Below are 14,944 nucleotides of genomic sequence, written 5' to 3'. Positions count from 1 at the left end.
AAGTTTTATAAAATATTGGGGCCCAAAGGGAGGGGAAAACTAGTAAATTATCCAGAATAGGTATTGGTACTGATGTTATTGTCGTATCCTCTCATAGTTTTAATTCTCTTTTTTACTGCTATTGTTATCTTCATTTGCTTATGAAGTTATTCTCAGTATAAGCAAATGAATGCACAGTTAGCTAGCTATCAGACTATTAAAGCAAATTCCCTGAGCAAGGTTTTGAAGTAAGTTCAGAGACAACTCTGTTAGTGGCTTTGTCCATAAAACATCAATAGTAGTATGACTTTTAAATTTCTAAGCAAAAGTGACTAAGTAATATATTTTGGAGAGAGAGAATCAGTGGGATCATTGTGGGTGAGGATTCTCAGATGAGGGGAAAAAAGGGTTAGAGAAGACTGAAAAACAAAGCCACTATTTCCTTTGTTTATCTTTTATCTTGTCTGTAACTGGATCTTGAAGTTAGCCTCCTACCATGAGAGAACTGTTTTTCCAGCTGGATGAAAAGAGTAGCATCAAGTCCCCCATTCTGCTGTTTTCTGTTCACTTACTCCTGGAGACAAGCTAAATCAAATCAGTATGTACTTATAAGTACCTGCTTTCTCAGAGCTGTATTTGAGAATTAGAGTATATGAAACATATACTCTACCCATAAATAGCTTGGAGTCTGGTTTAGAAATCTCTTACCTTTAGGCATGAACAAATTTAATAAAAGTACAAAGTATATATGCAGTTGGCCCTCCATATCAGTGGGTTCATGGATTCAACCAACCATGGATTGAAGATATAGTTTTTTAAAAATTACATCTGTTTTGAGCATGTATATACCTTTTTCTTGTCATTATTCCCTAGGCAATATAATATAACAACTATTTACATAGATTTAAAGTGTATGGGAGCATATGCATTGGTTATATGAATGTACTATACCATTTTATATCAAGGATTTGAGCATTCAAGGATTTTTGTATCTGCGAGAGGTCCTGGAACCAATCCCCCATAGATACTGAGGGACAACTGTATTCAGTGCTAAATAGAAAATAAATGTTTTAGAAATTCAGAGAAGGAAATTTTGGTGCAGTCTAGAGTAGTCATGAAGAAAGACTAAAATGATGCTGAATTAGTAAGATGTAAATAGGTGGGGTAAAACAGAAAGGAGCTTTGTGAAAAAGAAGGATTCAGCCTGAAAAAATACCTTTAAAAAAACACTAAAGAAACTAGACCGACTAAAGTACCTTCACTAGGAGAAGTAGTAGGAAATAAGAGTTCTAGAATCAAAATCAGGGAAGCAGCATGGATGACCCTTGAGGACATTATGGTAAGTGAAATAAGTCAACCATAAAAAGACAAATATGGGGTGATTCCACTTCTATGAGGTCTCTAAAGTAGTCACATTTATGGAAACAAAGTAGAATGTTGGTTACCAGGGACCTGGGGAGGGGAATGGAAATGAGTGTTAGTTTTGCAAAGAACAGCGTGAATATACTTAATACTACTGAACTATACACTGAAAAATGGTGAAGATGGTAAACTTTATGTCATGTGTTTATTACCACAATAAAAAAAAAATAACGAAAGCAATGGCATGCTAAAAAGGGAATTATAAGATAAAATGCAAAGCACTCATACTTTAACTCCAACCTCCTCTCCTCTAACCCCTTCAATCCGACTTTTCCCTTCTTTAAAATTATCTTTCACCTATCCCACTGCTTCCCTCCATTATTCCTAAAATATTAATATTGATTGCAAAATCACATTTGAAATAGTACCTTGATATATAATTTATTTGGATTCTTGCAGTAATTTAAAATAACAAATTATATTCCAGGTAAACAAATATGGCTAAGATGAAACTAGAACCCCAAAGGAAGAAAAGTAACTGGTTATTTTAAATTACTACTACAAATGCAGTTGGATTGAAGAAAATATAGATGTATTTAATGTCCATTTTCACAAAATTCTAGGAAGTCATGGTATGAAGACAGAAAGGAACTAGTCATCATGAAGAATCGGAAAGGATTTCTAAGAACAAGTTCTTGCTGGACCATCTAATGTTCTTTTTGGATTGGATTAATAATAGACATGAGAGTAGGGGATTCCATGAACATAATTACATGGCATTCAGCAAATTGTTTGACACAGTCTCTCACAATGGATGAGTGGAACTTCTGCTTACTCTAAAGATGGAACCAGATTTACCCTTCTGCCTGAAATAAATGACAAAATATATGTGAAACAATGGTTTTGAAACACCAGACAGGAGGCAATGAAGGACAGTAATCTCTGAGAGATAGGAAACAAATGAAGTAAGCCCTGTAATTGCCCCAGCTGTCTTGATAGAGTTTCCAGCACATGATACAGGGAAGGGACTTGAGACAAAGCCCAGCGTGTTCCCTGAGGAGATGAAGCTGTGAGTGTGGGGAAACAAAGGTAGCTAGAATTCACAGGACAGTACCAGAGAGAAGAGAGCTGCAGAGAGAAATAACCAAGGGAACACACTGGAGTGTTCAGCAGAGTGCTGATCATCACATGCATGTGAAGAACCTACCTGAGGTGAGGGAAAGAATCATCCTAGAGGATTAAAGGCAGCAGTTTCTGGCATTCACACAGGGCCATGTAGGGTTGCAGGAACAGTGCCTGTTACCAGCAACCAGACTGGACAAATTCATATTCAAGTGGCACTGGGTGGAGTGAGTACTCGGGAAGGTTCTGCCTCAATAGTGGGGAATAACCTGCTGCTTTGGACCTATGTAGCAAATAATGAAAGCAAGACCTGAAAGGATCAGACTGTTTCTAGGTGATCTAACTACATCCCTGAACAAAACTCAAGATTTATGTAAAGGAATATAAAAATAACTACCACCCAACAAAGTAAAATCTGTAATGTCTAGCGTCTTAGTCAAAGATTACCATGCATGCCAAGAGGCAGTACAATGTGATCAATAATTATGAAAATAAAGTCAACTTAGAACTGATAAAGATGTTAGAATTAGTAGACTATGACAGTTAAAATATTTATGATAACTATGTTCCCTCTATTCAAAAAGTTAAGTAGAGACCTAGAAGATATAAAAACCCAAATCAAATTTCTCTAAACAAAAACTGTAATGTTTGAGTTGAAAAATATACCAGATGAGATTATTCGCATGTTAGACATTGCAGAAGAAAATTAGTGAACTTGAAGACTTAGCAATGAAACTATCCAAAATGAAACAAGAGCAAAAAATAAGAATCTTATAAAAATAGAAAGTTATCAGTGATGAGCTATGAGACAACTTACAGTGGCTTAAAATACGTGAACTTAGAATCTCCAAAGAAGAGGACACAAGAAGGTGGACCCAAAAAAAAAACCCTTTTTTTGAAGAAATAATGGCAAAAAACTTTCCAAACTTGATGTAAACTGTTTACCCACAGATCCAAGAAGCTAAACAAACTCCAAGCACAAGAAACATGAATGAAGAAAACTTCACCAAGACACATTATAATCAAATTGCTCAAAACCAGGGGTAAAGAAAAAAATCTTTAAAGCAAGAGAGGAGAAAGAAAAATTAGGTAAAAAGGAACAATATAAAAATGGCAGCAAGAATCAACCATGGAATTTTAAACCATCTGATATAGGAAATGGAAAGACTTAAAGTAATTTTACAGAGGATCTTTATATCATGACAGTTCATGAATTTCATAAAAATAAAAATATTTGCCACTGAAGATTGATCCAAATTCTGAAAAAGCAAGAGTTTACTATAAAACAAAGACAAAAACCTATTATAAAGAAGCTCATCTGATTACCCAGTGAAAATGCATAATTTAAAAGAACTCAGAAAGTGCCAACATGAACTATCTAAGAATAAAAGAAAACTTGTTATTTAGCAGCACATATACTTTGGCAATGAATACTGGAGAAAAGATAAAACTATTTTTACTTTTCACATTATTCTTGGAAAATCACTGTTCAAATCCCTTTAAGGGATGTAGTATATTTTAAATGGTATATGTTTTCTTTTATGATGAAATGTTATGGATGGCCCACATCTTTTATGAGGTGAAATCATTCTGTAAATATATTAGCAAAAGAAAGTAAAATTGATTTAAAAAAACAGTAAAGAAGAAAAATTTTTTAAAAAGAATGATAGTTGCTTTAAACTTTAAAACAACAGCAATTAAAAGAGACAGAGGGACATTATATAATGATAAAAGGTCTTGTCCAACAGGAAGATATCACAATCCTAAACATATATGCACCTAACACTGGAGCTCCCAAATTTATAAAACAATTACTGATAGACCTAAGAAATCAGATAGCAACACAACAATAATGGAGGACTTCAGTACTCCACTGAAAGCACTAGTCAGGTCAACAAGACAGAAAGTCAACAGAAACAATGGATTTAAACTATACCCTTGAACAAACGGACTTAACAGATATATACAGAACATTCCATCCAACAACCGCAGAATACACATTCTATTCAACAGTGCATGGAACTTTCTCCAAGATAGACCATATGATAAGCCATAAAACAAGCCTTAATAAATTTAAGAAAATTGAAATTCTATCAAGCCCTCAGACTTCCTCAGACCACAGTGGAATAAAACTGGAAAGCAACTCCAAAAGGAACCTTCAGAACCATGCAAATACATAGAAATTAAATAACCTGTTCCTGAATGAGCATTGAGTCAAAAACGAAATCAAGATGGAAATTTAAAAATTCTTTGAATAGAACAGCAGTAGTGACACAACCTATCAAAACCTCTGGGATACAGCAAAGGCAGTGCTAAGAGTAAAGTTCACAGCCCTAAATGCCTACATCAGAAAGACCGAAAGAGCACTAACTGACATTCTAAGATCACACCTCAAAGAACTAGAGAAACAAGAACAAACCATACCCAAACCTAGCAGAAGAAAGGAAATAACCAAGATCAGAGCAGAACTAAATGAAATTGAAACAAACAAAAAAAAAATACAAAAGATGAATGAAACAAAAAGCTGGTTCTTTGAAAAGATAAAATTGATAGACCATTAGCAAGATTAACCAAGAAAAGAAAGAAAATTCAATTAACCTCATTAAGAAATGAAACAGGAGATATTACAACTGACACCACTGAAATACAAAAGATCATTCAAGGCTACTGTGAACACCTTTACACACATAGACTAGAAGACCTAGAAGAGATGGATAAATTCATGGAAAAATACAACCCTCCTAGCTTAAATCAGGAAGAAATAGATACCCTGAACAGATCAATAGAGAAGCAGCGAAATTGAAATGGTAATTTAAAAATTACCAACAAAAAAAAGCCCAGGAACAGATTCACAGCAGAATTCTATCAGACATTCAAAGAATTGGTACCAATCCTTTGACACTATTCCACAAGACAGAGAAAGAAGTAACCCTCCCTAATTCATTCTGTGAAGCCAGCATCGCCCTAATACCAAAACCAGGAAAGGACATATCCAAAAAAGAAAACTGCAGACTGATATTCTTGATGAACCAGATGCCAAAATCCTTTACAAAATACTAGCTAACCGAATCCAACAACATATCAAAAAGATAATCCATCATGATCAAGTGGGTTTCATACAAGGGATGCAGGGATGGTTTAACATATGCAAGTCAATAAATGTGATATCCCACATAAACAGAACTAAAAATCACATGATCATCTCAATAGATTCAGAAAAAGCATTTGGCAAACTCCAGCATCACTTTATGATTAAAACTCTCAGCAAAATCGGCATACAAGGGACATACCTCAATGTAATAAAAGCCATCTGTGACAAACCCACAGCAAACATAATAGTGAATGGGGAACAGTTGAAAGCATTCCCTCTGAGAACTGGAACAAGACAAGGATGCCCACTCTCACCACTCCTCTTCAACTAGCACTGGAAGTCCTAGCCAGAGCAATCAGACAAAAGAAAGAAAGGGCATCCAAATTAGTAAAGAGGAAGTCAAACTGTGTCACTGTTTGCTGATGATATGATCATTTACCTTGAAAACCCTAAAGACTCCTCTAGAGAGCTCCTAGAACTGATAAAATAATTCAGCAAAGTTTCCGGATACAAAATTAATGTACACAAATCAATAGCTCTTCTATACAACAACAGCAACCAAGTGGAGAATCAAATCGATCTCAGCCCCTTTTACAATAACTGCAAAAAAATAAAAATAAAACGCTTGGGAATATACCTAACAAAGGAGGCAAAAGACCTTTACAAGGAAAACTATAAAACATGCTGAGAGAAGTCATAGATGACACAAACAGATGGAAACACATCCCATGCTCATGGATGGGTAGAATGAATATTGTGAAAATGACCACACTGCCAAAAGCAATCTACAAATTCAATGCATTTCCCGTCAAAATACCACCATCATTCTTCACCAAACTAGAAAAAACATCCTAAAATTCATACAGAACAAAAAAAGAGCCTACATAGCCAAGGCAAGACTAAGCAAAAAGAACAACTCTGGAGGCATCACACTACCTGATTTCAGACTATACCTCAGGCCATAGTCACCAAAACAGCATGGTACTTGTATAAAAATAGGCACATAGACCAATGGAACAGAACAGAGAACCCAGAAATAAAGCCAAATAGGTACAGCCAACTGATCTTTGACAAAGCAAACAAACAAAGTGGGGAAAAGACACCCTTTTCAGCAAACGGTGCTGTGATAATTGGCTAGCCACATGTAGCAGAATGAAACTGGATCCTCATCTTTCACCTTACACAAAAATCAACACAAGATGGATTAAGGACTTTCAGACCTGAAACTATAAAAATTCTAGAAGATAACATTGGAAAAACCCTTCTAGACATTGGCTTAGGCAAGGATTTCATGACCAAGAACCCAAAAGCAAATGCAACAAAAACAAAGATAAATAGCTGGGACTTAATTAAACTAAAGAGCTTTTGCATGGCAAAAGGAAGAGTCAGCAGAGTAAACAGACAACCCACAGAGTGGGAGAAAATCTTAATGATCTATACATCTGACAACGGACTAATATCCAGAATCTGCAACAAACTCAAACAAATCAGCAAGAAAAAAACAATTCCATCAGAAATTGGGCTAAGGACATGAATAGACAGTTCTCAAAAGAAGATGTAAAAGTGGTCCACAAACATGAAAAAATGCTCAACATCACTAATGATCAGGGAAATGTAAATCAAAACCACATTGCGACACCACCTTCCACCTGCAAGAATGGCCATAATCAAAAAATCAAAAAACACTATATGTGGGCGTGGATGCAGTGATCAGGGAACACTTCTGCACTGCTGGTGGGAATGTAAACTTACACAACCACTATGGAAAACAGTGTGGAGATTCCTTAAATAACTAAAAGTAGAACTACCATTTGATCCAGTAATCCCACTAGTGGGTATCTACCCAGAGGAAAATAAATCATTATACGAAAAAGATTCTTGCACACGCATGTTTATAGCAGCACAGTTCACAATTGCAAAATTGTAGAACCAACCCAAATGCCCATTAATCAATGAGTGGATAAAGAAACTGTGGTATATTTATACGATGGAATACTACTCAGCTATAAAAAGGAACCAATAAACAGCATTTGCAGTGACCTGGATGAGATTGGAAACTATTATTCTAGGTGAAGTAAATCAGGAATGGAAAAACCAAGCATCGTATGTTCTCACTGATATGTGGGAGCTAAGCTATGAGGACACAAAGGCGTGAGAATGATACAGTGGACTTTGGGGAGTTTGGGGGAAGAGTGGGAGGGTGGCGAGGGATAAAACACTACAAATATGAGGCAGTATGTACTGCTCAGGTTATGGGTACACCAAAATCTCTCAAATCACCGCTAAAGAACTTACTCATGTAACCAAATACCACTTGTACCCCAATAACTTATGGAAAAAAATGAATGACAGCAGAGTCCTCATCAGAACCAATATTCCTCCTGAACATAGATAGAACTAAACAAGATTTTGACAAATCAAATCTAACAACAAATTACATAGATAATACGTTATGACTAAATGGGTTTATCCCAGGTGTGGAGGGTTGATTTAACGTTTGAAAATCAATCAATGAACTGAAAAAGACCACCTCAGCAGACAGAAAAATTCTTTGGCAAAATCCAACACCCATTTCTGGGAATAGAAGGAAACGTCTTACCCTGATAAGGGCATATATGAAAAACCTACAGCTAACATCTATTGAAAAACTGAATGTGTTACTCTTAAGATTAGGAACAAGACAAAGGTGTCTGCTCTCTTCACCATGCCTGGCCAGAATTTTTTTAAAACTGTTTTATTTCAGCAGGTCTAGTTGTTCATCTTACTGGATTTCTTACACACTATTCTGAAACCCCTTGTCTTTGTGTTTAGATCATTTGGGTGACTGAGGTTTATTTCTTTGATGTTTTTCATCAAAGCTGCTCAAAATAGGTTATTGGTTTTCTGTGCCATTGTAAGTGAGCTCACTTCATGTTCTTGTTGAATTCTAACTGAAACTCATTTCTCTCCTTTTTATTTTCAGATATTTGTATCTGCTGTTCTCCGGTGATGACCTTTTACCTTTAGACCACTGGGTGTTTAATACAGAGGCTCACCCTCTGCCTGTGTTACATTTAGCCAACACCACACTTTCAGGTAATCCTGCTGTTCGATGAAAGCAGTTCCAGAAGGACCATTCTCACCTGTGTTTTGTTTACATGGACCACTACAGAAATTAGTTTGAAGAGGCGGCTTTTGAAAACCTGGACCTCTATGTCAACATGACAGGGTGAAACTATTCCCCCTAAGACTTTTCAACTTGTAGATACATCAACTTTGAAATTATTCCATTTTATACCTGACCAAAACATGTTCTGATATGTGTAGGACAGAGACCTGGATGCGCTTTGATCGTTAATGAGGTGGTCACATGAGAAATGATGCCTGTTACTACTGTATTGTTTTTAGAGTCCTGAAGTCTGGAGGCTAGACTTCCTGAAAGCAAGTCAAGAATATAGAGCACCTTGCAGGAGTTCAAGATGGCCTTTGGAACCAATTATATATTTGTTTCCTCCTACAGTGGAGCAGCATTCAAATCAAATATTTACATATTGCTTATCACTTTTTCTCCATTTTAATAATGGAATGAACTAAAATAAACAAGAATGAAAGAATAGTATAATTGTATCAGTAACAAGAAGACTCAAAAAAGAAACAGGAGTACCTATCCCTGTCTGAATTTTCAAGTTCCCCATTGGATGACCAGACTGGCAACCATTTCAAATCCCAATCTATTTCATTGAAATTTCTTGGTTAAGTTTAATTTTCTGTGGGGGCATGATCTCACAAAGAATACTCAAGTCTTTTTCTTCTTATGGAATCATCGAAACTGCTATTTATCATAATCACCACTTATGAGCCTGGGTTTGGGATTTTGTGCATGTAGCTCAGTCTAGTGTTGGTAGCATGACAGAAAGTGGGGAAAATGCCGCAGTTTGTTGCCTTGAAACCTAAGAGCAATCCTTGGTTTTGTTGGTACATTATTTTTCCAGACCGACACATCTACCAAGTAAATTTTATTCACTTTAATTTCATAATAAAGTTAGTAGAGTCACTCAACTTACAACTTTATTTATGTGGCTTGGCAAAAATCACTATACTATTAGGCAGCTCTAAATTTGCCTTGATAAGCTAAATAAATTACTTTTATAACTTACTAAAGCAAAACAAACAGTGAAACTTTCTAAAATATTCTATCTGGAATAGGGACAGGGGATCTTTTATTTATAATCTCATCAGATGAGTGAGTTGTTCACAGATATTTTATGTTTTTTAATTTTCGCCAAGAATATTTATAGAATTCCAAAGAATCCGAATAGTTTCAAAATAATTTTCAGTGATAAAAGAGTGGTGTAATTAATCATATTACACTAAAATTGGGATACATCTAAGGGACTTTATCTTACTATCAGTAGATTTTGCATTGATATTTCTTTTTAAATAAACTACTAGTTCTTTATATTTTGACAAAAAGAACTTAAATTTTATCAGGAACTGCAAGATAAATATCTAGTGCTTATAAATTTTCTGTCCTTAAATTTATGTGACAGTGCAAGATACTTTAGCTCTTTTCATTTAATATAGACATCTTCCATTGACATTAATAAAAGTTAGAAACAGTATAATTAATATAACATTTACTCTGAATTTGAAGATTTCATGAAACAAAGTTTGTACAAGAAGCCCACCCTGGAATTCTGAAGACTTATTTTCTTGTTTGATAAGCTTTTCTTTTAAACTTAGCTTTTAAGTTGGGGAAAGACTTAATTAATTAATATAGTATTTTCTAAGGTTGATCATCTTATACCACAAATTATTAATTTTGACAGTTCTGCTGATGATCTGTAAATGATAACCACTGCAAAATTTTTCAGTATAAAATTTTTCACTGCAAAAAAATTTCAGTAGAAAATAAGGATGCAGGGCCAGTTACAATAGTCCTTAAGAGAGTTAAATTATAGCACATGTTTTGACATTGTAATATCTTTTACTACTTGAACATTTAAATTTCTAAATGAGAAAGATATATATTACTGTAACTGTAGAAGGGAAAAGGGAAAGTATTTGGTTCTAAAAAATGTTAGCCTTCCTCGTAAAAGTAGCACAAGCCCACTTATGAATCACTGAGAAAAAGTGAAAAACTTGAGTTGGCAAAGATGCAGAGCAGCAGTGCAGATGGCAATGAACTCTCTGAATTCTCTTTCACCTTATTTAGAAGAATGCAGAGTAAAGGGACCTTCTTGGTTCTGCAGGAACTTCTCAAGGGATGAGAAGTGCTCTATTTGTATTACCCAGATGACTGAAGCTTAAGACAAGGCAGGGAAGTATACAAGCAGAGCCAGTTCTGGTACAAACAAAGAATTTGACAGGGACAATGGAAGGGTCTTCTTCACCACTCCTTACCTTGTGTGATGGAAAGACTAGAGCTTATAAAAGTACTTCCATTTTTTTATTCTCCTGAATACCAAAGGCAATTAAAGTCAGCTACAAATGACTTGCCAGTGTCATGTTTTATTTTTGTTATAGATTTTTAAATTATTTCCTTCAAGATCAATTCTTATCCCATATAATGCTTAGCTTCCAAGAATATTCTTTACTTTCTTCTGTCTTTTACAGCTCTTTGCATTTTGTAGACCTTAATACTCAGGTTAAATATTCATTGCATTTATAAGACCTTCTGCAAAAAGCCCAGAAATGGTCCTTTCCAGGTGCCTCTTCAAAGAGCTGACACCTTACCTTGTGCCTTTGGCGCAAATGTGCAGAATAGATAGATCAGTTGGTGCATAATCGAAAAAAATATGAATTTTGAACACTCTTCTTCCTTTTACATTTATTTCTCTTCATTTTAGAATCACACTTTTTATGTTAAACCAGATTTATTATTATTATTATTATTATTATTATTATTATTATTCAACCAGTATTAAGTTGTTAAAACCAAGGGAATGGGGCCCTAACCAAAAAGAAGTCTCAACTCAGAAAAATAAGTCCCCAGTCAGGTGGTTCTTACTTTCTTGTGGGTTGCACATTTTATGTCTCTCTAACATCAGCGTATTCCTGACTTTAAGCAGGTGTTTATATGTAAAATAAAACCTGGGTATCGAAGGGAAATGCATTCTTTTTATGGAGTATTGACCCTGATCCTCTATGATGTCATATAGAGCAACTCAGGGCTATACTTGCTAGATTTTAACCAAGCAGTTTGAAATATTAATCATCATCCTCTCATCTTCTCCACTCTCCATTGCCAAAGTCTTTGTCAAAACTCCAAATTTGTTGATAAAAGATTGTGTTTGCCATTCTCATTATAATGCAGTTTCTCCTTAAGCCTGGAGTTTTTTGAATGAGTGCATGAGTAAATGAGAGAATGTGTGAACAAACATTTATGAAGTATCTAATATGTGCCAAGCATTGTGCCTGGCACTTTCAATCATTAGAATGTTTTATGTGATTCACAGCATTTTCTGTATGAGAATAGCTCACAACATTTTAAATGTTTCCAATATGAATCGTGTTACAAAATTCTTAATTTTATATTTCATATAAATTAAAGAGGAAAAAGAAAAAGTTTATAATATATTTTAAAACAATGTATTACTATATAGTACAACTGTAATTGTAGTTAATAACTAAAACCTCTTGAAAATGTCAAAGAAATACTTGATTTCTGATGCAACTTGGACTAAAATATTTACTTTAGAAATAAAAACATTCTTATTTTGCTATATCACTTCAATTGCATAATTAAAAGCAGTGTTTTATAGAAATGCTGGTTATTTTATATTCAAAAAGATTTTGTCACATAATTCATGGGTAAAACTTGTAGTTGTAAATTGTGTCTGCTCTGGTATGGGCCCTATTAATAGTCCCATGCTGTTAAATATAAAGAAAAATATACTAAAATATTCAAAGTTCCAAATAACAGTTCCTAGTAATAGTATTTTGAGTTATTTTTCTTTAGGTTTCCTTGTACTCAAATTGGCTATCTCCTATCTTTTCCTCTCTCTCTCTCTCTCTCTCTCTATATATATATATATATATATGAGAGAGATATATATATGAGATATATATATGAGAGATCAAGATCTATATATGTATATAAATACAATTATACACATAATTTTTCATACTCTTTGTTAATTAACAAACACAATTGAAAACTGGTTTGGGCTGCACAAATAAGCAGAATATTTGAGTAACTATATATGATATGGAGACATTTTAATCCATTTATCCTGGCTCAAGAACACTGATGAAGATGATTTTCTGTTACTTTAGCTCATTCAGATCATGATGGACATGTTCTTTTTGATCTATAACTGGTCAGCCAGCTTCCAGATAATATTTTAGGCTATGGGAGCTATACAGTCTCTCTTATTACTCATTTCTGCTGTTGAAGTATTGAAAACAGGTAGAGATACTATGTAAAGAATGGGCGTAGCTATGTTCCAGGAAAACTTTATTTACAAAAGCAGATGGAGGGCTGGATTTGGCCCATGGGTCATAGTTAGTGACCCCGATCCCAAGTTTATTTTGTGTTAGACCCTCTAACCTTTGATCTGCATCCTTTCTGTTTTGATTTACATAATTCATTTTTAAATCAAAAAGATGTGCGTATATATGGTTGTGTGTATTTGTATAACCTAAAGCTATAATATTTTGTTGCCTTGAAAGTAGCTATACTCTTCCTGGAGTCTGTTCAGGTTTCAGGACGATTGACTATAATGAAAGAGACAGAATAGAGTAAGGGAAGATGGGTATGCTATCAGCCATTATCTTTGCCTTGTCATTTAATGCCATAATTTCAGATTCTCTATGTAAAAAGAAGGTCTGTATATTGTCAAAATAATATACTCTCCAAGTTCTCCTGCTCATTGACCCTTGGACCAGGATTCTGGATTGCTGGAGCTGCAGAAATTCACCCACTTGGGTACTCTTAGAGCTCTACAGCAAGAATATGATAGAATGTCTGATCTTTGTGCTGCAGAAATCAAACTTTTGAAGAATTCTAAGCAACAGAAAATGGGTTATGTGACTCATCTGCTATTTGGCAGCCACTATTCCTTTTTTAGACTGCAGAACGGTACTGCCCCTGTTACCTCTAGAATAGCCTGAGTCTGAGGAGTGCAGAGAAAAGATGTATCCAAAAGGAGAATCCCTTTCTCTTGCATAACTCTCCTCAATCCTTTACAAGTCAGTAGCATTATTTCAGAATGTCTATATGCATCATTTTCAACTAAAGCATACCTCATCCTTAAACTTCCACAATTTAACAGCTAATCCATTTCAAACTTGGTTTGAGCCTAGCAATTGCAGAACTCATAAAATTGCTTGTGAAATTACACACCATATTACTAGCATATACATTGCAGTGCACCAATGATGCTAACAGATAATAGATTTTTCTTTAAGAAGTTTATCAAATATTTCACTATTTTGGGAAATTTTAGGGGAGGCGAAGCCTGTATTCAGAATGATAGAGGGAGCAGAGACTTACTGTCTCTCTTCCACATTATAAATTAACTGCCTTTCCAGGTCCAACATACTATCAGGTTGCTTCAGCTTGGTGTGAATGTAAGTGTGGGGACTCAAACACACACACCTATACACATACATATTAATATGCAGAGGATTTTAAACAATTGCAAATGTCCTGTGGCTATTTGATTTCTACAAAATTCTGTAAGATGTATACCAGAAAACATAATAAAGATAAGCTCAGTTCTTCATTGGGAAAAAATATTTTTAAAGAAAATTTAGAAGTTTTGCTGAATTAAATAAAGTATCTTCAATTTTAATTACTGGATTTGGAAGTTGAAATGCCATCCTTCAATATCACTGGTCTCAAATTCATTGATAGAATTTTTTCTTAAACTAGTAAGTGGGTAAGTATAATCTCCTAAATTGGTACCCACTGGCTGCTCCTAAACTGGTTTCCCATCATGTCCTCTAGTATGTGATTTTTATAAATTAAAAGTAATATTGTATATTAAAGTTCAAATAAAGATGTTCTTTAAGTGAAAATTCTTTGTTTAGCCTTCATTTTTACCCACTGATGACAGTTCAGTTTCTTCCTATGTACAGAAGAGCAACGTTGGCTTTTACAGTAACTGGTGGTCTTCAGTCTCTCGTTCAGAGAGTATTTCTTCTGGATCAGCTAATCTTTACATTCTTGAAGTTATAGAAAGATAAAGAGCTTGCTTAGAGAGTCGTATTTTATTCCAACTGATTTTGAGAAAACAAACCATAGACTTATGTGACAACCTTATAGTATTACTGTGATCTTATCTCTAAGACCTAGTCCAGTCCAGCCTCTGAGATCATTAAGCTTAAAGACTGCCTCAGTCACTGGACCTCATTCTGTCACATTAAAATCTGACCTGACCCTTCTTAAGTGATTTTTGGGCAAAT

The 14,944-nt window shown here is 34.7% G+C and overlaps 1 protein-coding gene across 1 annotated transcript in view; it reads left to right on the top strand.

Annotated features, from left to right (window-relative positions):
* Positions 1–14,557, top strand: part of MAN1A2 (mannosidase alpha class 1A member 2) — a 165,023-nt gene extending 150,466 nt beyond the window's left edge. The window contains exon 13 of the mRNA XM_054478198.2: positions 8,517–14,557. Within this exon, the coding sequence (XP_054334173.1) occupies positions 8,517–8,649 (133 nt within the window). The 3' untranslated portion in view covers positions 8,650–14,557. The remainder of the gene's footprint in view (positions 1–8,516) is intronic.
* The last annotated feature ends 387 nt before the right edge of the window (positions 14,558–14,944 follow it).

This window comes from Pongo pygmaeus, chromosome 1 (genome assembly GCF_028885625.2).
Source record: "Pongo pygmaeus isolate AG05252 chromosome 1, NHGRI_mPonPyg2-v2.0_pri, whole genome shotgun sequence".
Classification (NCBI taxonomy): domain Eukaryota; kingdom Metazoa; phylum Chordata; class Mammalia; order Primates; family Hominidae; genus Pongo; species Pongo pygmaeus.
Note: the sequence above shows the minus strand (reverse complement) of the source record. Positions and strands in the feature narration are given on the sequence as shown.